At 45.2% G+C, this 20,785-nt stretch overlaps 1 protein-coding gene across 1 annotated transcript in view; it reads right to left on the bottom strand.

Moving 5' to 3' along the window:
* Nucleotides 1-295: 295 nt before the first annotated feature.
* ZNF496 (zinc finger protein 496) overlaps nucleotides 296-20,785 on the bottom strand; it is a 39,710-nt gene continuing 19,220 nt past the window's right edge. Inside the window, exons 7-10 of the mRNA XM_007460949.1 lie at nucleotides 11,873-12,005; nucleotides 11,215-11,322; nucleotides 10,003-10,116; nucleotides 296-3,709 (exon numbers count right to left, since the gene is read on the bottom strand). Coding sequence (XP_007461011.1) covers nucleotides 2,958-3,709; nucleotides 10,003-10,116; nucleotides 11,215-11,322; nucleotides 11,873-12,005 — 1,107 coding nt within the window. The 3' untranslated portion in view covers nucleotides 296-2,957. The remainder of the gene's footprint in view (nucleotides 3,710-10,002; nucleotides 10,117-11,214; nucleotides 11,323-11,872; nucleotides 12,006-20,785) is intronic.

Here is a 20,785-nt window from a genome sequence, read left to right as displayed (position 1 = left end):
GGAGTCTATATGAAAATGGCAGAGGTTGGGTGAAACAGCTATGGTGTTACCAGGAGTTCATCCCGTCCCTGGTGTAAAGAGAAGCAGCTACCTCCTCTCTCCTCTAGAGAAGTCAGATCAGGTGACCAGAACTATCTGAGGCCCAGAAGTTTCACAAGGTGATGCCTGACATCCAGGCGGCCATTTTCAGCATCATCCCACCTCAACTTCTCTTTGTCAGGCCAGCTGACTGTCTCTCTCAGCTGTGCTACTTGTTAACTTTTTAAACTAAAACGAAAAGTCAAACGCAAATATTAATTCAGTGAGTCGAATTTTATTATGCACCTGTGAATTTATGGGAACAATGCCAAGGGATCAGATGAACAGGGAGGACAGATGTTCTTCAGATGTGGGCTCTCTGAACATCCACGGCAAGGTAGAAACATAGCTCCCCTGTCTGCCCAGCCACCCAGGGAGGGTGGGAAAAGGGAAGAAGTCAGTCAGTTCTCCTATCGTCTGGAGGAGCTTTCTCCAGAGCAGGTAACCGCACTGGTCCTTCTGCATGGGAAGAACCTGGGATTTGAGTTGCATCACCCAGTAGGGTTTCTGAATCCAGGGGGAAGGTAACCTTCTGATTAGCTAAGTACCTTGGTCAGGTTTGTAAGTGAATGGGGGACTCCCTCACAATATTTGGTGGGTACTGAACAGATGCACAGTGTCCCCAAAGGTTTCAATTCTGTCACATTCCCTTTCTTTCTTACTTAAGATTTTCAGATAAAATACACTAAGTAGAATAGTGCTCCTCTTGGGATCATAACCTCCCGTCTTAATGGAATCCTTGGGCAAGAGTGCACAGGTGGGTGGGGTAAATGTACACGGAATCTGGGTTCTATTTGGAATTATCCCCTCCCTTGGCCTTCAAGATTCGTATTTTTCCCTTTTCCTGGCAGATCAATCCAAGAGGCAAACTATGTAGAAAACAAAGAGCCTCAATAGTTTATTTCTTGTTCAGGGTTATGACCAAATTATTTTATTGCATTTACTGTTCCTGGGTACGTAGATGAATCTACACAGGCACAGTAATCATAACTATAAAACCTTGTAACTCTTTCACTGAGTTTGTGGCAGCAGTGTCTCTCAACGTGACAATGAAGTGGCTCACAAGGAACAAAGGGCCTTGAATTCATTTGCCCAGCCTTACTGCCTGCTAATGGGACCTGACATACAAATACGTAACGCATGCCTCGTGGCTGGCTTTCTGATTTAGTCACTGATACTCTATAGCCTCTGTGCTTTCTCATCATTGAGCTGAGCCAACCTGGCCAGTCTGCCAGGAACAAGACCATGGTTTTCATTGCTTGCGGTTTCACTACCAGTGGTCACTCCCAGCCCGGAACCCCAGGCAATGAAATTTAAAGGCTATATGCAGAGGACATCCACCCTGGGAGCAGAAGCTTGGATCTGAATCCTGCTTCCAATAGAACTGAGAGTAAGTTAACCCAAGTTTGTATTGACTCACCTGTGAATCAGCAATGACAGCAGAACCTCAGGATTATATAGTTTTATGGGTTAAACTGTGTCTCCCCATCCCCCCCAAATTCATGTTGAAGTCCTAACCCCAGTACCTCAGAATGTGACCTTATTTGGAAATAGGGTCATCGCAGATACAATTAGTTAAGATGGGAACATACTGGAAACAGCAGGGTAGGCCCTAATCCAATATGACTAGTGTCTTTATAAAAAGGGAAAATTTGGAGACAGACACATACACAGGAACACCATGTAAAGATGAAGGTAGAGATGGGGTGAGGCTTCAACAAGACAAAGAACATCAACAACTGGCAGTAACCATTGAAGCAAAAGGAGAGGCATGGAGCAGATCCTTCCTTTACAAGAAACCAACCCTGCTGACACCCTGATCTTGGACTTCTGGCCTCCAGAGCTGAGACGATGAATTTCTGTTGTTCTAAGCCATCCAGTTTTTGGTACTTTGTTACAGCAGCCCTAAGGAACTAATACAGCTGGCACACTAAGTTAATATATATGTAGAGAATGACTTCACCAAAGGTTCTGTTGTTTCCCCTGCTCAGCTCACCAAGCCAAAGAACCTCTCATTCACTGGAGCTGAGCTCCCCTTTCCTAGACACGACCCAATGGGAAAGGAAACTTAAGTGCCTTTCAAATGATGATGACTTCACTTCTAACCCACAAGCATACACCAAGGACCTTCAGGGTACAAAGAAAGGACACTTTGGGGAGTGCGTGCCAACATAAAATTTAAAATGCGGGCTTTCCCTTAAATGAGCTCACAATCCCTAATAACCAGCCACCATCACAAATAAAAGGTTTCCATTTGGCAAGAAGCTATAAAGCCCCCCACCAAGGTTTCTGAGCCTGAAAGGGCCATCTCATAATTGTGAGGTGCTCTTGTGGACCAGATGGTGACCAGGACTCAGACTTCTGATGACATGACATGGTCTGGTGTGCCTGGCCCGACTGCCCTTGTGCCCACGGGTCCCACCCCGCCTTCCTACCTTCCTCCTAACCCATCACCTCATCTGCAGCTTCTTGCTGTCAGGCAGAAAGCAGTTACCTCCAGACCTCAGGGTGGGGTGGGAATTCAGACAGCACAGGATGGGAGTATACTGAGAGTTAGTTGGTAAGGGACAGACCCCACCCCCACAAGGGGTCACTGCAGTAGGGGGCGCCCCAGTCCCTCCACCGCTTGGGAAGCACTGGACAGGGTTCTCCTAGACCCGAAAACACTGGGCAAGTCAAAGCTGGTGGTGACACGCCCTCCCAGCTTCTGGCACAGCAGAGACAGAACAAATGCTCAACTGGCCATGATCTCATTTCTACCTGAGAGTAAAGGTCAGGAGGATGTGGTCTCTGTCCTGGGGAGGAGTCTGGAACCGAGCATGAGCGGGATGTGCTCTACCCAGGCTGGAGCTGCACCCAACAACGTGTGCGCCCTTGACTCAGTAGGAGTTCAGCGCCTGCTTGGACCGGCGCTTCATGTGCAGGCGCTGGTGGCGGAGGAGGTCAGAGTTCTGGGAAAAGCTTTTGACGCAGTACCGGCACTGAAAGGGCCGGGACTTGTCCACGTGAGTGCTACTGCGGTGCCGGGCCAGCTGGTCGGGACGCTGGAACACTTTCCCGCAGTCACAGCACTGGAAGCGCAGCTTGGCCTTGCCCTTTGCCAGTAGGGCGTCGGAATCCCCGCCCATGGTCCCCGATGCCTCCTGCTCTCTCTTCTTCAGTAGCTCGAGTCTGTCTGGCTGCAAGTGTATCCGCCTGTGGGAGAGCAGGTGGGAGTTGAGGCGGAAGCTCTTCCCACAGGCTCCGCACCTAAAAGGTTTCTGGACCTCGTGGGTCTCCAGGTGCCCATCTAGGTCCTCGCTGTCACTGAACAGCTCCCCGCACACCGAGCACTCGTGTGGCTTCTGCTCCCTGCGACTCCGCAGGTGCCGGATGAAGTTGACCCTCCAGCGGAAGATTTTGCCACAGTTCGGGCACACATAGGACTTTTTGGAGGTCTGCACCTCACCCCCTGACTCAGGGCCGCTCCGGTGGGAGGGAGGGAGGCTGTGCTGCTTCTCCGTGGGGCTCTGCAGCTCGTCTGTGCAGTAGGGGCCGAGCTGGGAGTCCTCGTCCCCAGAGCTGGAAAGAACAATCTCGATGGTCACCTCCTCATCCAGGCTGTTGTCGGGAAATGGTGCATCACCTCCGGCTACCAGAAAGCAACATGGAGGTCAGTGGTGCTGCCCAGGCCACACTCTAGCCCCTACGAACCCTACCCAGGAGGGTTCAGCGTGGGTCCAGGAACCCACATTTTGCAAGGATACACCTCTGGTGTATCTAGTGGCAAGGAAACCCTTAGCCACACTGTGCCAACATATCCTCGGTACCTCTTTCTCCTCTCTCCCTCTTCCCTACCTTTTTCTCCTAAGCCCCCAGACCCAATCTTTTTTTTTTTTTTTTTTTCTAGCCACTGAGACCCCTCCAAGCTCTAAGAGTTGGCATGTAAATCTTGAGCATTTACACATCACTTAACTTTGACTTCCTTAACCAGGCATGGGGAAAAATTTGTCAGGGTACATTAAAAGCCTTGAGAGAGAGGAAGACACTATATTCTATAAACAGACTGCCAGGAAGCTGCCAGCTACCATACTCTGAGCACTTCAATGCCCCAGGGATTGTACAAGACTTCTGACGTGCCCAGTCCCATTTGCTCCTGGACACACCCAGTGATACCTTATTTGCCACATTATAAACATAGGCAAACTCGGGGGATGTGCCCAAGGGCTCAGGGCTGAAGGGGAGTTGAGCCCTGCTGTGATATCAGAGCTGTTCAATGGCCCCAGACTGCCCAAGATCATCTCTCCCTCTCAGTGTCATATCAGAGGCCCACCAACAGCCACTAGTGGTGATGTGTAGAGATGTCCTGGACTTTATAAACTGACTAGAAGAAGCTCGTTCAATGGATCCCAAGCCCGTGATGTTGGAAAGCTGTACCGTGGGGAGGAAGTGGGTGGGCACTGGGGAACCTGGTATGAAGTCCTGGCCTGCAGCCCAGAGCCCACTGCGCAGCTCTCCTCAGGACTGTTTCCTCACTTTTGTGAAAATGCGGGGCTCAGGTCTAAAACGGGTGGGGGGGGCAGTGGTGCCAGGCCCTTCAAGATATTAGTAGGAATATGGTTATTCTGGACTTAATTGCTGGAGAGAGAGTTCTGGCAGCTTAGGGAAAGTTAGAGCAGGTGAAACCGGACAGAGCATAGCAGGAAGACCCAAAGCCACAGAGAGCAGGAGAGACAATGGGAGGGGCAGAGTCCATGGGGGTATCTGTCCATACATCATAAGACAAGTGTGAGGGGGTCTGGGTAGAATGTGAGACTGGGGAGCAGGAAGGGAAGACTTGAAGATTTAGAAAAATTTCAGTCTACCTATACTGCAAAAAATGAGAAAGTATATTCTGGGGAGAACACCAAGGGTGTGGCAGGACAACCTTGGATCCAATCAACCTTCTCTGGAAGCCAGGAATGGAGGTGAGATAATCCAGGAGTGGTCTGTAGAACCCTCTCGTCTGATGGTCTGAACTACTGTAAATTGCATGCGAGGCCTACAGTGTTTCTAAGAACAATTACATGAGCCGAAACACTGCCATCTTGGAATAAAAAGGAAGGAGATAGGATGAACTGAAGGAAGGCTCTCAGACTTCTAGAACAAACTAACAGAGCTATCTGGCTGCAAACATGCATCAGCCTTGAAGGAAAAGGAAGACCAGGCCCAAAGGCAGTTCAGAGGTTGACAGGACCGCCACTGCATCCACAGGCCCAGAGTGTGGACACAGCACTGAGAGCCAAAGATGGATCTCAAGCCCTCAAATCTAACGGAATTTGCCCTGCTAGGATTCAGACTCGCTTGGGAGCCATCAGCCTTTCTCCTTTTCAATCTCTCCCTTTTGGAATGAAGAGTGTCTACTCTCTGCCTGCCTTACCATTGCATTTTGGAAGCACATAACTTGACGTCTGGATTCACAGATTCACAGCTGGAAGTGAGTACACCTTGAATTTCACCCAAACCTGATTTAGATTAAATCTCGATGATGCTGGAGTACGTTAAGGAGTGTTGGGATAGGGTGAATGTATTCTGCATATGAGAAGCATGAATCATGGGGGAACAGAGGGTGAAGTGTTATAGGCTGAACTGCATCCTCTTCCTCTTAAAAATACGTTATGTTGAAGTCTTAACCCCTAGCACCTCAGAATGTGACTATATTTGGAGATAAGGTCTTTCAAGAGGTAATTAAGTAGGGGCTTCCCTGGTGGCACAGTGGTTAAGAATCTGCCTGCCAATGCGGGGGACACGGGATCTAGCCCTGGTCTGGGAAGATGCCACATGCCACGGAGCAACTAAGCCCGTGTGTCACAACTACCGAGCCTGCGCTCTAGATCCTGTGAGCCACAACTACTGGGCCCGCATGCTGCAACAAAGAGTAGCCCCCGCTCTCAGCAAGTAGAGAAAGCCCGCATGCAGCAGCGAAGACCCAATGCAGCCAAATATTAAATAAATGAATAAATAATTTTTTTTAACAAGAGGTAATTAAGTTAAAATGAAGTCAACAGGGCAGGACCTAATCCAACAGGTATCCTTGTAAGAAGAGGAGGTTAGGACACAGACATGCAGAGAGATGAGCACACGAAAACACAGGGAGAAGACAGCTATCTACAAGCCAAGAAGAGAGGCCTCAGGAGAAACCTACTCTACTGAAACCTTGATCTCAATCTTCTAAGCTGCCAGAATGTTGAGAAAATCAATTTCTGTTGTTCGAGCCTCCCAGTCTGTGGTACTTTATTACAGCTGTCCTAGGAGATTAATACAGTGCATATAGGATGACATCCCCTTAAATCAGATGAAGTGACCAAAAATAGATGCACAGTTTCTAAAAAGGGGGAAATAAATCAACAATAGTGCTGTGCGCCATTGACACAACAGTGTAAAGAATTCCTAGCAGATGAGATGAAACTCATAATAGATGTGTTGCCCAAAACACCACAGAGAAAGAGTAACACCAGGGCTGTCTCAGCTCAGCACTGATGAGTTCAAGGGGTGTGGCGGGTGGAGAGAAGGGCAGAGGGAGGCTGAATTGGCTGTGAGGATAATGGTAGAGAAAACAGGGAAGTTATTGGTGTAAGTGCTTTTACACATATTAAATCATATAATCCTCAACAGTAATAACTCCACAAGGTAGCTATGAGTATTATCTCTGTCTTACAGGAGAAAAATTTAAAACCAAGAGATAAAGTAGATCAAGGTTCAGGGGAATTGAGCTCAACTGGGGGTAGGGGGGGTGGGTGCTGCATACCAAAGCCTCTGGCTATGCTGTTCCATGGCCAGGGAACAACCAGGCTGCCGTGTGTTTTCAGGGGGAAAAAGCCCATGACCAGGTTGATGGCTAACTCCTCAAGAAGGGCAATCTGTAGCCTGGGAATGAATCATTCCCTGTCAGCTGGCGGTGCTAAGGAGAGAGGCAGGGAGGACAGGAAGCTAGATTTTTAAAAATAAATAAATAAACGCATTATAACTAATATATTCTTATAATGTTAGGATGGGGAGGCTTTCTTAAGACACAAAATCAAAAAAGAGGTGAATAACTGCACTTACATATTAAAAACGTTTTTAGAAAACCATTTATGTCCTAAAAGACACATAAACAAAGTTAAAAAAAACAGGAGGAATTATGTACAAATACTAAGAGGCAACAGATTGAGACCCACAATTTTGAGTTTCTACTAATTCATGGAAAAGGCAAGCGAATGTGGAATTAAGAGCACAGGCCTGGAGCCCTATAACATGGGTTCAGATCCTCAGTCTGACACTCACAGCCTGGGCAAGAGACTTCAGCTTGGGGGTCCCAGCTGCAGAATGGAGACATCAGAGTACCTGTTATGGGCCAAGAGTTTGTGTCCCCCCCAGAATTTGTATGTCGAAGCGCTAACTCCCAATGTGATGGTATGGGAGGTGGGGCCTTTGGAAGGTAATTAGGTTTATATGAGGTCTTGAAGGTGGGAGCTTTGTGATGGGATTAGTACCTGAGCTCGGTCTCCATGAGCATGCACCGAGGAAAGGTCATACAAGCACACAGGGAGAAGGCAGTCAACTACAACCCAGGAAGAGAGCCCTCACCATACAATGAATCTGCTGTTGACTTGATCTCAGGCTTCTCAATCTCCAGAACTGTGAGAAATAAATTTCTATTGTTTAACAGAAAATACCTCTATGGTATTTTGCTATAGTAGCCTGTGCTGGCTGAGACAGTATCTATCTCAGAAGGTGAGGTAAGGATATAATGCACAAATCATGTAAAGACCTTACTCTGGTGCGGTGCTTTGGACATAAAGACACAGAGCTTACCAAATGTGAAGGGCGAAGGGGCAAAAAAGAAAAAAAGGACTAAAGAATATTAACTAGGCAATTCACAGAGAAAACACAATAAACAAGAAAAGATATTCTGGGCTTCCTGGTGGCGCAGTGGTTAAGAATCCACCTGCCAATGCAGGGGACATGGGTTCGAGCCCTGGTCCGGGAAGATCCCACATGCCACTGAGCAACTAAGCCCGTGAGCCACAACTACTGAGCCTGCGCTCTAGAGCCTGCATGCCGCAACTACTGAAGCCTGCGCGCCGAAAGTCCGTGCTCTGCAACAAGAGAAGCCGCTGCAGTGGGAAGCCGGCGCACCACAATGAAGAGTAGCCCCCGGTCACCTCACCTAGAGAAAGCCCGCGCGCAGCAACGAAGATCCAACGCAGTTCCCCCGCCCAGCAAAAAAAATAAAATAAATAAATTAAAAAAAATGATATTCCACCGCAGTGGCAGCTTTATAATGTGCTGGTTGGACTGAAATGAATGGAACCAGTTGGGAGGGTCCCTCATGAGCATGGATGTGGGGATGTGGACCCTTCACCTGCTGTCAGAAGTGTGGGAAAGGCTACCAAAATAAAAACGGTGCCTATTCTTTGCAATCTATCATCTCTCACTGATCTCAGATAGCAACCCTTAGCTTCTTGCCACTTCAAAGTATATTCTGTGTCAGAGCCCAGCAAAGGGAGAGTGGACCTAAAAAACTCCCCTGGGGATTAATGACTATCCACATTTAATAAGGATGCTGCCAGGGCTGAGACATGCTGTGGGCAGGAAGAAGCTGACGAGGATTCAAAATGTATCTCGAGGGACTTCCCTGGCGGTCTGGTGGTTAAGACTTCGCCTTCCAAGGCAGGGGGTGCAGGTTCACTCCCTGGTCGGGGAGCTAAGGTCCCACATGCCTCGTGGCCAAAAAAACAAAACATAAAACAAAATGTATCTCGAGAATCAAGCTTTCATCAGGCAGAACTGAGAATGGGCTACACATGAATAATCATCCTCAGCATACAGAAGCAAGCTCCTTAGAAAACCAGGGGTGAGCATCAAAGCTTGTGGGGATGGAGTACTGTCCATCTAGATCTACTGTAGATTTACATAAACATAAAATCCCTTTTGTCTACATAGGATAGGGGGCGAACACAAATGGTCGTGAACCCTGCACAGTGGTAGGTGGAAATACCAAAATATCATGCAAATCTTGTTTCCAAAAGGCATCACAGATTGTGCATGAGTCAGTCTTGATAGCTGCAAAAAGTCCTCCATGACACAGTGGGTTTAAGTAAGGACCGGAGACTTGGGTGTGATATTTGGAAGAATGGCTGAACACTGACGACATTAAATATGGCGGGATTTCAGTCTTCGCCTCTGGAGGTGGCAACTTTTACCAGCATTACTTGGAGTCTAAATGCTGCCGAGGGCAGTTGGAGCACATTCTCCAGAGGTCCCCCTTTCGGCATTCTGTAAACCTGTTCTTTAATTCCAACACTTTGTCCAGGGAGTCTGGTCCTCCTTGCTCAGGGAAGAAATACACAAACTAGGTGGTCAACAGCACTACATCAGCACCCTGACTCAACCCACAAGAGAAAGGAAAGGAGAGGAGGGTCTCAGATTGCGAGTGAGCTGGAAGAGAACCTAGCAAAACAAAACTAGGGCAGGCAGTTGGCAAGGAACTGTCAGCAGGAATTTCAGAAAGTTCAATTCCTGAACCTACCACCAGCACAAATGTATACACACACACAACACGCATGCACGCACACACACACCACGCACACATACATTCACACACAGACATTATACACACATGCACGCACCACACACATACCACGTACATAAATACCACTCACACGTGTATGCCCACACACATGCAGACATGCTCACCACACAATGCCACATAACATACACACCACAAACGTACGCTCACACACGCAACACACCAGACACACTATACATACATCACACATGCCATCACCACATGCCATATCACAGCCCCACGCTACATGCACACACAAGCTCACATACACACCACACACCATATGCACACTCAAGCCACACATCACACACCCAGGGGCACACTCCCCCACACCCTCTCAGGCATTCCTTTACCTGGGCAGGTGCTTTGAGGGAGCACTGTCTGCTGGCAGATTTGGAACTCTGGCACCTGCGGCTCATCCCGTTTTCTTCTTTCTTCTATCTGGAATGGCTGGAGACTTGGAAAGTCTTTCCAGAGAAGAAAATGAAAACATTGATTTTCCCTCTGCAGCTGCAGCACCACCTGGGGGTTGCATCTTAACAGATGCCAGGCTGTGATCCAACAGTAGGCCTAGGCTCCCTCTCAGGGCAGCCACTCAGTAAATGTCTGTTGAGCAAATGAATCTGCAGGCAAAATGGGCCAACACCACGAACGTGGGTTTTGAAGCTAGATAGAAGGAATGTGGATCCTGGTTCTGCCCCTTCCACTTGACTGTGGACAAGTAACTGCCATCCCTGCTGTCATTTCCATTTTCTGTGGTGGGATTTCCAGTACTCCACGCAGACGCTGCATAAATGCAGCCTGGACAGGGCCTGCTGGGGTAGAGATGGGATGGGAAGCTAGCCACACCAGAGGCCCTGGATGCTTGTTCCAGGTGGGGACAGTGAGTGAAATATGGATCTGCTCTGTGCCAGCTTTAGGTCCCAAAGGGGAAGGGGTCAAGGGTCTGCTGATGACACTGTACAGAACTTTTTCCCCTGAAGGAGCAGACATCTTGAGGCATTACAGCACAGTGGTTACAAACACAAGCTCTGGTGACACAGAAAGCTGGGGGTGGGGAGGGGGCTGGGAAATGCTGCTGCTGAACTGTGTCATGTCAACCAAGCCCCAGCACCACCCCCTGCCTCACTTTCCTCACACTACCTGCAGTATGTGGCTGGATGGAGCAGACAGGTGAAGCGGCCAGAGGCACTGTGCCCAGTGCCCAGCCAAGAGGTGGCACACCCTCCTCCTCCCCTACCTGACCTTTGGAGAGCATGTGACCTCACTGGTAGAGGGGCCACTGGGTTGTCAGCACAAGCCAGGTGTCAGTATAGCAGAGGAGAAAGATATTCCTATTACATCCTAGTTCCTGGTTGCTGAAGTGCAATCCCCACACCTGGCAAAATTAAAATCCCCATATTCTTTCTGTAAGGAATGAGGGACGAGGCAGGACTTGTCCTACCAAGACATGGTCCAGTGGTGACAGAGGGCTGCAGAAAATTGGCAGAGGGAGCAGGTCTGCCTCTGGCTGGCAGCGGCCTTCCATCCCGCTCTATTCACCAAGTTCTGCTATCACTACTCACCTGAGTAGGAGACCTGGGACACATCCTTCCCCTGGAGGTCCTGCAACTCTGGAACAAGTGGCTCATTCTCCTCTCCTTGGGAGAGATCCAGCTGGGCAGCTGGGTCATCTATTCACAGAAAAGGGAAGGATACACATTCATCAGTGATCTGCTCCCACAGGAAACCAGGGTGGGAGGAGAGAGAAGTTGCCTGTCCCAGGCAACTCTGGGACAGGTAGAGAAGAGAGAAGTTGGAGGGACACATGACAGGCCATGACACCAACAGGGGCCACACAGGGCCACAGAGAAGTGGAAAGACCGGAGCAAGCAGGGAGAGGGAGGGGGAGGGAGGACACTAAAGGGGAAGCTGTGGGCCTGGGGCAACTCTTTCAGGCCTATCAAGTTAGAAAAACAGCAATGAAGAGATCCGTAGGACAAGAATGATAGAAGAAAAGCAAATGAAAGGGATACAAGTTATATTTGGTTTTGTATGCAAAACAGCCAGCTGACAAGCCTAACTTACGTGTCATAACAGCAGGCAATGAATGGTCAACCTGCAAAGTGGCCTTGGGGCCACTGTGTACAGGTGACCTCCCATCAGGGTTTGGGGGTGAACAGTGAGATCAGATATGGGCCCCCTAGATCCCTGGTCTCAGGAGAGAGGACAGTTAAGTCTTACCTGGAGGCAGTGAGACGCCGCAGTCCTCCCCAATGATGAACTCTCCGTAGAAGCCAGTCTGGGCAGGGTCTAGAAGGGACCAGTCCTCTTCTGAGAAGCAGAAGATCATATCCTTGAAAGAAGAAACCCGGTTCTGAAACCACAGAACAGGTACACCTCAATCCAGGGACAAGCTAGGGGAGGGATGCTACAAACAAGTGGGAAGGAAGATGGGGCTGAGGCAGGGCCCCCAGCAACGTGTACAGATGGGAGAAAGAAAAAGCAGACAGGCTGCTCCACAGCTCACACTGATTCCCTAGTTCTAGCCTGAGATCCACCTGGATGCATCTGGTTTGGCAGAATCCGAACAGTGGATGCCTCACAGGATGGCCAAGGATGTACAGAACAGGCCTTCCTACACAGTGCTGGAGAGGCTGCAACCCACAACTCCCAGGCAGGCAAATGTCCACCAGATTACCCACGTGTTCACCCTTTGATGCAGAGATTCCATTTCTACAGTTCATTTTGCACATGTGCAGCATGAGGTCTGTATGAGCTCCTTCGCTGCAGCACTGATGATGATAGATAATAGTTAAAGCTGAAAACAAGGTCTATGCTCATCAACAAAGAACTATTTAAGTAAGCTACAGGCCATCCTACAAGGCCTGATCACACCCCCATTAGAAAGAATAAGGGCTTCTCCGTACCGCGTAGGAAGCCCTCCAAGGTGTACTGTTACATGAAAAAAAAAGCACCCGGCCAGAGGTTGTCTAGATTGTCCCTGTCTGCCAAGCACCTAAAAGTCTTGACAGTCGGCTGCTTCTGCAAAAGGTGCTAGGACCCCCAGGGTTACGTGCAGGAGGGAGACTTTTCTTACACTTTGTGTTATAAACCATGAGAATGTGTCAAAAATTAATTTTAATTTCTGAAATGATGGCATATCCACGTAATATCGGGAGTCCACAAAAATAAAGAAGTCATTTACAAAATCGAAATGTAATTCTTAGCCAGTTAGAGCGTGAAGCTAGGTTCTCAAATTTCCTCTAAATACTAATATGACAATTGGTGGTATATGTAAATGTCATTGAAAAATTATTTGTTTTGTTTGTAATAATCTGGAAACTTGATCATTTGATAGAATATTTGGGAGAAGTAAAATGTGAAAAGATGGGGCTTCCCCAGTGGTGCAGTGGTTGGGAGTCCGCCTGCCGACGCAGGGGAAACGGGTTCGTGCCCCGGTCCGGGAAGATCCCACATGCCGCGGAGCAGCTGGGCCCGTGAGCCATGGCTGCTGAGCCTGCACGTCCAGAGCCTGTGCTCTGCAACGGGAGAGGCCACAACAGTGAGAGGCCCACGTACCACAAAAAAAAAAAAAAAAAAAAGTGAAAAGATGAACAACTACTGGTCTAATTGACATTTCTGTTTGTACCTTCTAATCCCAGAAGAACAGAAATACATACATGTATTATTTCTACTAAGCATGTCATTATATATTGGCTTAACAAGCACAGGTTTTCTGCAAAGTGTTTCAATCACAAAGCATTTAAAATAAAATTCCATTTGGGTTTTTTATTTTTTAAAAGCCCTTTACACAGTTAATTGAAAAGGACTTCAAAATAAAATTTGGGGGTAAAAATGCAACCCACAGTACTTCTGTTTAATATACTAACATCTGTTTTGTTTTGTTTTTTTTTTAAAAAAAAGAAAGAGAATTCACAATATTTTAAACACATGTCCTTGCATCTAAATCTCTGGAATACTACCAGTTACTGCCATACGGTTGCCCGGGGGCCAGGTGCCAGGTGCGGGGGTTGGTGGGTAGATGGGTGGGTGGGGACCTGGGTAAGGAGAATTTTCAATGCATCTCCTCTGGTACCTCTGGACCCTTCCTTCCCCACATATGCGCTTTTTAATTTTTAAAATTAAACCTAGAGAGTAATACAATGAACATGAAGGATACACCACTGTTCAACTAGAGTCAATAAATGAACATTTGGCCCTTTTGTCACATTTCCCCCTCTCACATATATGGTGATTGGGTATGTTCACTTGTTCTCCTGGATATCTGGGGAGTTGCAGGTATCACAGGTCGTTACCCCAACATGTGACAGAGTGTATCTCCTAAGAAAGATGTTACTCTCCTACATCTGCACAATTCTTTTAGCACAGTGGCTCTCAACCAAGTGGATCGATTCTGCACCCAGAGGATATCGGGCAATGTCTGGAGACATTTTTGTCACCACTGAGGGGTGGGCACTACTGGCATCGAGCGGGTGGAGGACAAGGATGCTGCTCAACACACCCTATGGCCCAACTCGACAAAGAACTACCCAGCCAAAATGTCAACAGAGCCATGGTCAAGAAGCTGCTCTACAAGGCAAAAAATATACAAATCAATTTTCACTGCAAAGTAAAGGGGCTGTTACAGTGGAGGATTCCTGGACTGAATGTCAATATTATGACATAGTATGAGTGTGTTTCGTGTTTGGTAATTGCAATCGTTGTTGCTTTTGTTGTGGTCATCCATTTACAATGCCTGGTGTCAGTTTATTTACCTCTTGTAAAAATAAAATACAGTGTGTGTGTGTGTGTGAAAAAAAAATAGTACTGCTAACTGATAATAATAGTACTGCTAAAAATAGATAGATAGATGGTATTATTGTGAGGGCTAAGAGATAATGTACGTTGAATGCCCAACACAATACCTGGCACAGAACAGATTTCAATAAATGCTTCTTAAATGAATAAATAAATGAATATATTAAAAAAGAAAAAAGAAAGTGCTCTACAACCGAGAAATTTAATATTGGTTCAGTAATATCACCTAGTGTCTTCTGAATTATGAAATAGCATTACCTTTTCAAGGAAAAATATCTTGAAGAGTTTCACAGGTGACTGTGACAAGAGGTCAAGATTGGGAATTGCTGGGTTAAAGCTTTCTAATGGGCCCCTAGAAATCTTGCTAAACATACATTGTCTTAAAATGTCAGTCATCTGGGATATAAATAAAATTCAACAGTCATATGTTTATGTTACCACAGGCATATGTTTACAATTATTTATACTTTTTTTTGCCCAAGTCCATTCGATCAGAAAAGATTAAAAGTGTGATACTCCCCTGGGTACTTAGGGATGTAGGAAAACAGGCCTTTATACACGGTTGGAAATAACTGCACATTTCTGAACAATATTTGGGAGAATGTAGCAGAAGCATACACTGTGATCCAGTAATTCTATTTCTAGGAAATGTTCCTAAGGAAATCATTAGAGATGTATGCAAAAATGTGTGTAAAGAACGTAGAACACAATGTTTTGCAGAATCACATGTGAGGTTTCTTTTCTTCTTTATGCTTTTCTCTAGTGTCTGAAGACCTACCTAAGCACGTATCATTTATATATATATATATATATATATATATAGTGTGTGTGTGTGTGGGGGGGTACACGGGCCTCTCACTGTTGTGGCCTCTCCCGTTGCGGAGCACAGGCTCCAGACGCGCAGGCTCAGTGGCCACGGCTCACAGGCCCAGCTGCTCTACGGCATGTGGGATCCTCCCGGACTGGGGCACGAACCCGTGTCCCCTGCATCGGCGGGTGGACTCTCAACCACTGCGCCACCAGGGAAGCCCTATATTTTAATATTATTAAAAACTGGGGAATTCCCTGGCGGTCCAGTGGTTAGGACCTCAGCGCTTTCACTGCGGTGGCCCAGATTCAATCCCTGGTAGAGGAACTAAGATCCTGCAAGCTGAGTGGTATGGCCAAAAAAACAACCAAAAAAACCTGAAATAAAATACCCATGTACCTGCTAGTAAGATGTATAAACTATTAATAGGTAAGAGTCTTTGCTTCAGGTTTTCTTTGAAAGGGTGTGGTGGGATTATGGTATCCTCTGAGCTTCTCCCGACCCCAGTCCCACTCCCAGACCTTCCTAGAGGGAAGCTGCACTCTGGATTTGGTGTTTAATATTCTATGCATGGCTTTTAAACTCCCACTACATCCAAATATAGCCTGAAATGACAGCACTGTTTTGTAAGTATTTAAATGTTAAACTTGCCTTATATGCACCATTCTAGTTAAGATTTATTCACGTTGATATACGTAAGTCTAGTTCACTGACTTTAATGTATACAATTTCATAGAATTATTCTTCTGTCATAATGTTTAGGTCTTTCACAGCTCAGTGAACTCTCTCTTCTGTCACCTCATCCATGTGTAACAGTGCCTCCAGAGTAGATGTGTAGAGGGAACATCGGGAACATACATCTTGACCGACAGTAATATTTCCACATCTTTCTTCAAGTGGAGTACCTAAAGTACACTCCCACTGGCAATACGTTGGCATGCCTATTTCCATACACCTTTGCCAACAACACTGGGTACTGTCAAATATCGAAGATTCTAGCAACACTGTGGGTATGAAGCAATCACAGGAGCGTAACTCCCTTTACCTCGATGAACATCTCTTCATGAATTTATTGGCCACTTGGGTTTTGTCTTAAGATACTCGCTTATTTTCTTTGCCTATTTTTCTATTTTCTAATGAGTTGCTCTTCCTATTTTTTTTAAACCAGCTTGTTATCCACTGTGGATATACTTCACTATCATAAAAGAAAGGATAACACTATTTTAACTTTTAAAAAATCTAAGTGTTTCAATCACTTTATGGTGATATGAGTAATCAGTAATATTAATGACATATAAAGAACTGCAAGAAAATGTTTAACAAATTAGTAAGGTGACCATTTTAGAAAAGAGCTTCAAAATCAGAAATGTGGCTTTGGAACAAAAACAGGCCAACATAGAAGAGAAGAAAAAGTCCAGAAACAAAATTTGGTATACCTAAAACTTTAATCTACAAGAAAAAAACAGAACCCTAATCAATGGGGAAACAGAAAAATGACTTTCTTTCATCTGATGTGCCTGATACAGTTGGCTAACTACTTAGAAATAAAACTAGATTCTGATCCTTGATTATAAAGAATATAAAAATAAAAAACTTGAAGCCTACCCACCCCTGCAAAGGCTTTCAGGCACTAAAAATAGAGACGCCATATGAAGAAGTAATTGGCAGATACTCCACATAAAAATTATAAATATCCACAGTAATGAAAAAGCATGAATGAAATTAAAAGACAAATGACAAACTGGGAATAAAGGCACACCATTTATGAAAGGCAAAGAGTACTTTAAATATATGGAGCCCTTACACCACAATTGGAAAAGCTTTCCATCCCAATAAAAAAAGGTGAGGAAACCAAGAAAGTAAATATTTTAAAACATATGAAAAAAAGTTCACCTTTACTAGTACATGAAAAAGTGTATATAAAAGACTATTATCAATCTTCACTTTGGAGACTTCCCCTGGTGGTGCAGTGGTTGAGAATCCACCTGCCAATGCAGGGACATGGGTTCTAGCCCTGGTCCAGGACGATCCCACATGCCGCGGAGCAGCTAAGCCCGTGCGCCACAACTACTAAGCCTGCGCTCTAGAGCCCGTGAACCACAACCACTGAGCCCACGCACTAGGGCCTGTGCTCTGCAACAAAGAGAAGCCACTGCAATGAGAAGCCCGTGTACCACAACAAAGAGTAGCCCCCACTCGCCACAACTAGAGAAAGCCTGTGCACAGCAATGAAGACCCAACGCAGCCAAAAATAAATTTATATATAAAAAAAAATCTTCACTTTGATAAAGTTTCAAAAAGAAAGGTGATGAATTTCACCTGAGCCTAGAGGCCAAAATTCTTACACTCCAATCATAGAAATCCTCTGGAATCTTCAAAAAAGCTTCTATACTAATAAGTAAAATTAACAAGGTTGCTGGTTAGAAGGTCAGTATACAAAAATCAGTTGTATTTCTATATATGAACAAGTGGAAGATGAAATATTAAAAAACCATACCACTTACAATAGCATCAAAAGTCATGAAATTCTTAAGGAAAATGTTTACCAAATATGTACCCCATCCAAACACTGAAAAACTAAGTAAATGGAAGGATTTAACATGTTCCTAGATGGGAAGACTTCAAAATGTTAAGATGGCAATTTGCCCCACAATGATCTATAAATTCAGTTCAATTCCACATAAAAACTCCAGGAGACTTTATTTATTTATTTTTAATTGATGTGTTGATTCTAAAATTTATAAGGACATACAAAGCACTTAGAGTAGCCAAAAGAACTTTGAAAAACAAAAGTCAAATTGGAGGACTCACTACCAATTGCAAAACTAAGTATAAAGTTATAGTGTTCTTGGCATAAAGGATCAAAACATAAATCAGGGTACCAGGTAGAGCCCAGATGTCCAGACATATGTGGACAACCAATTTTTGACAAAGGTGCCAAGGCAATTCAATAGGAGAAAGGGAAATCTTTTCAGTGAATGGTGATAAACAACTAAATATCAACATAAAAAAAAAAAACCCTACACCCCATACCATACACAAAGTATAATTTTAAAAGGAACCAAAGGGGCACAGTGGTTAAGAATCCGCCTGCCAATGCAGGGGACACAGGTTCGATCCCTGGTCAGGGAAGATCCCACATGCCGCAGAGCAACTAAGCCCATGCACCTAGAGCCCGTGCTCCACAACAGGAGAAGCCACAACTCGCTGCAACTAGAGAAAGCCCATACACAGCAACAAAGACCCAACGCAGTCAAAAAAAAAAAAAAAAGAACCAAAGGGACTTTCCTGGCAGTCCAGTGGTTAAGACCCCGTGCTTCCACTGCAGGGGCACGGGTTCGATCCCTGGTTGCTACGCAGCACAACCGAAAAAAACAAAAAAGAACCAAAGACCTAAATGTAAAACCTAGAACTATAAAACACACAGTAGGAAAATCTTTGTTGCCTTGAGGTAGACAAAGATTTGTTAGACAGGACACAAAAAGCATTAAATGATAAAAGAAAAAATTGATAAATTCAATCTCATTAAAATTGAAGATATCTAATCTTCAAAAGACATCATTAAAACAATGAAAAGGCAAGCTGTAGACTGGTAGAAAATATTCCTAATACATATATCTGACAAAGGACTTTATTCGGAATATATATGTCTTAAAACACAATAAGATAAGCAACCCAAAAAGCAGGGAAAATGTTGGACACCTCACAAAAGATGTAGAAATGATCCACAAGCACATAAAAAGATACCCAACTTCATTAGTCAACAGACAAATGCAAATCAAAACCATATTGAGATATCCACCTCAATAGCCAAAATATGTTTTTTAAAATAACAACGTCAGGATATGGTGAAGATGTGTAAAAACTGAAACTTTCATTCATTGCAGGTAGGAGTCTAAGTGGTTAAATCATTATAGAAAACAGCCAATTCTCCTATAATTAATTATATACACTTCCCCATGACAATTTCACTCCTAGGTAATTGCCCAAGAGAAAGGAAAACATACATCCACAAAAAGACTTGTATATGAATGCTCATACAAGCTTCATTCATAACCGCCAAAAGTGGAAGTGACCCAAATATTCACCAACAGGTGTGTGTGTGTGTGTGTGTGTGTGTTTTGGCTGCCCTGTGCGACTTACGGGATTTTAGCTCCCTGACCAGGGATTGAAGCCAGCCCTCGGCAGTGAGAGCATGGAGCCCTAACCACTGGACTACCAGGGAACTGCCCTGGATAAACCAACTGTGACGTAGTTATACAATGGAATACTACTCAGCAATAAAAAGGGACAAACTACTGATACTGGGCTGAGTAAGAGAAGCCTGACACCAAGGACCACATACTATATGATCCCACTTATGTAAAATTGTAAAACAAGAAGAACAAATCTATTGTGACAAAAAGGAGATCAGTGCTGACCTGGGCAGGAGAGCAAAGCTTTATTGCAAAAGGGCACAAGGGAACTTCTGGGGTGATGGAGATGTTTTGTATCTTGACTGGGTAATGGTTACATGTGTAGACACTTGTCAAAACTCTCTAAACTTTGCACTTAAAATAGGTATATGCAAATTATAGCTCAAAAAAAAAAGATTAAAAGAAGTAAAAATATAGAGGCCATTTTCGGTCATCATTATGGTAAAGATTAAAAACAAAATTTTAATATAAAAAATAAACAAATATGGAACAATTATACATAACTTATATATGTCGTATTAAAATACCACCCGAGAGGGACTTCCCTGGTGGTGCAGTGGTTAAGAATCTGCCTACCAATGCAGGGGACACGGATTCGAGCCCTGGTCCGGGAAGATCCCACGTGCCGTGGAGCAACTAAGCCCGTGTGCCACAACTACTGAGCCCACGTGCCACAACTACTGAGCCCACGTGCCACAACTACTGAAGCCTGCATGCCAAGAGCCCATGATCCTCAACAAGAGAAGCCACTGCAATGAGAAGCCCGCACACCACAACAAAGAGTAGCCCCCGCTCGCTGCAACTAGAGAATGCCCTCGTGCAGCAACGAAGACCCAACACAGCCAAAAATAAATAAATTTATTTTAAAAAGAAAAACAAAAAAAAAAACCCACCTGAGACCCTTACCCAAGAGATCAGGGCTTACATGACCCATATGAGGAACACCACTTCAGGGCCCTCGACGTGACACATGGGGAAAGACAACCCAGCCTGGCACTCTCACCAAAACGTGTAACCTGAATCTCCTCGTGAGTTAGAACCTATCTGAGCAGAGTCTGCCATTACAACTAATCTTCACTCTTCAGAACTATTGATGCCGTGACAAACACTGCAACTCCAAGGAGAAAATGTTGCACATAGGACAACTAATAATTGGGAAGCATGATGCTCTATGACTATTATTTTAATGTTGAATTTCCAGAATGTAGTAACTGTATTATGGTTTTGTAAGCAAATGCCCTTGCTTTTAGGAAATATGCTCCCTCGGCATGAACAAAGGGATAAAAGGGGAAGAATGTCTACATATAACTCCCTAAAGATTCAGGAAAAAAA

The sequence above is a fragment of the Lipotes vexillifer genome, unplaced genomic scaffold, assembly GCF_000442215.2.
Source record: "Lipotes vexillifer unplaced genomic scaffold, Lipotes_vexillifer_v1.1 scaffold469, whole genome shotgun sequence".
In the NCBI taxonomy this organism is placed as follows: domain Eukaryota; kingdom Metazoa; phylum Chordata; class Mammalia; order Artiodactyla; family Lipotidae; genus Lipotes; species Lipotes vexillifer.
Note: the sequence above shows the minus strand (reverse complement) of the source record. Positions and strands in the feature narration are given on the sequence as shown.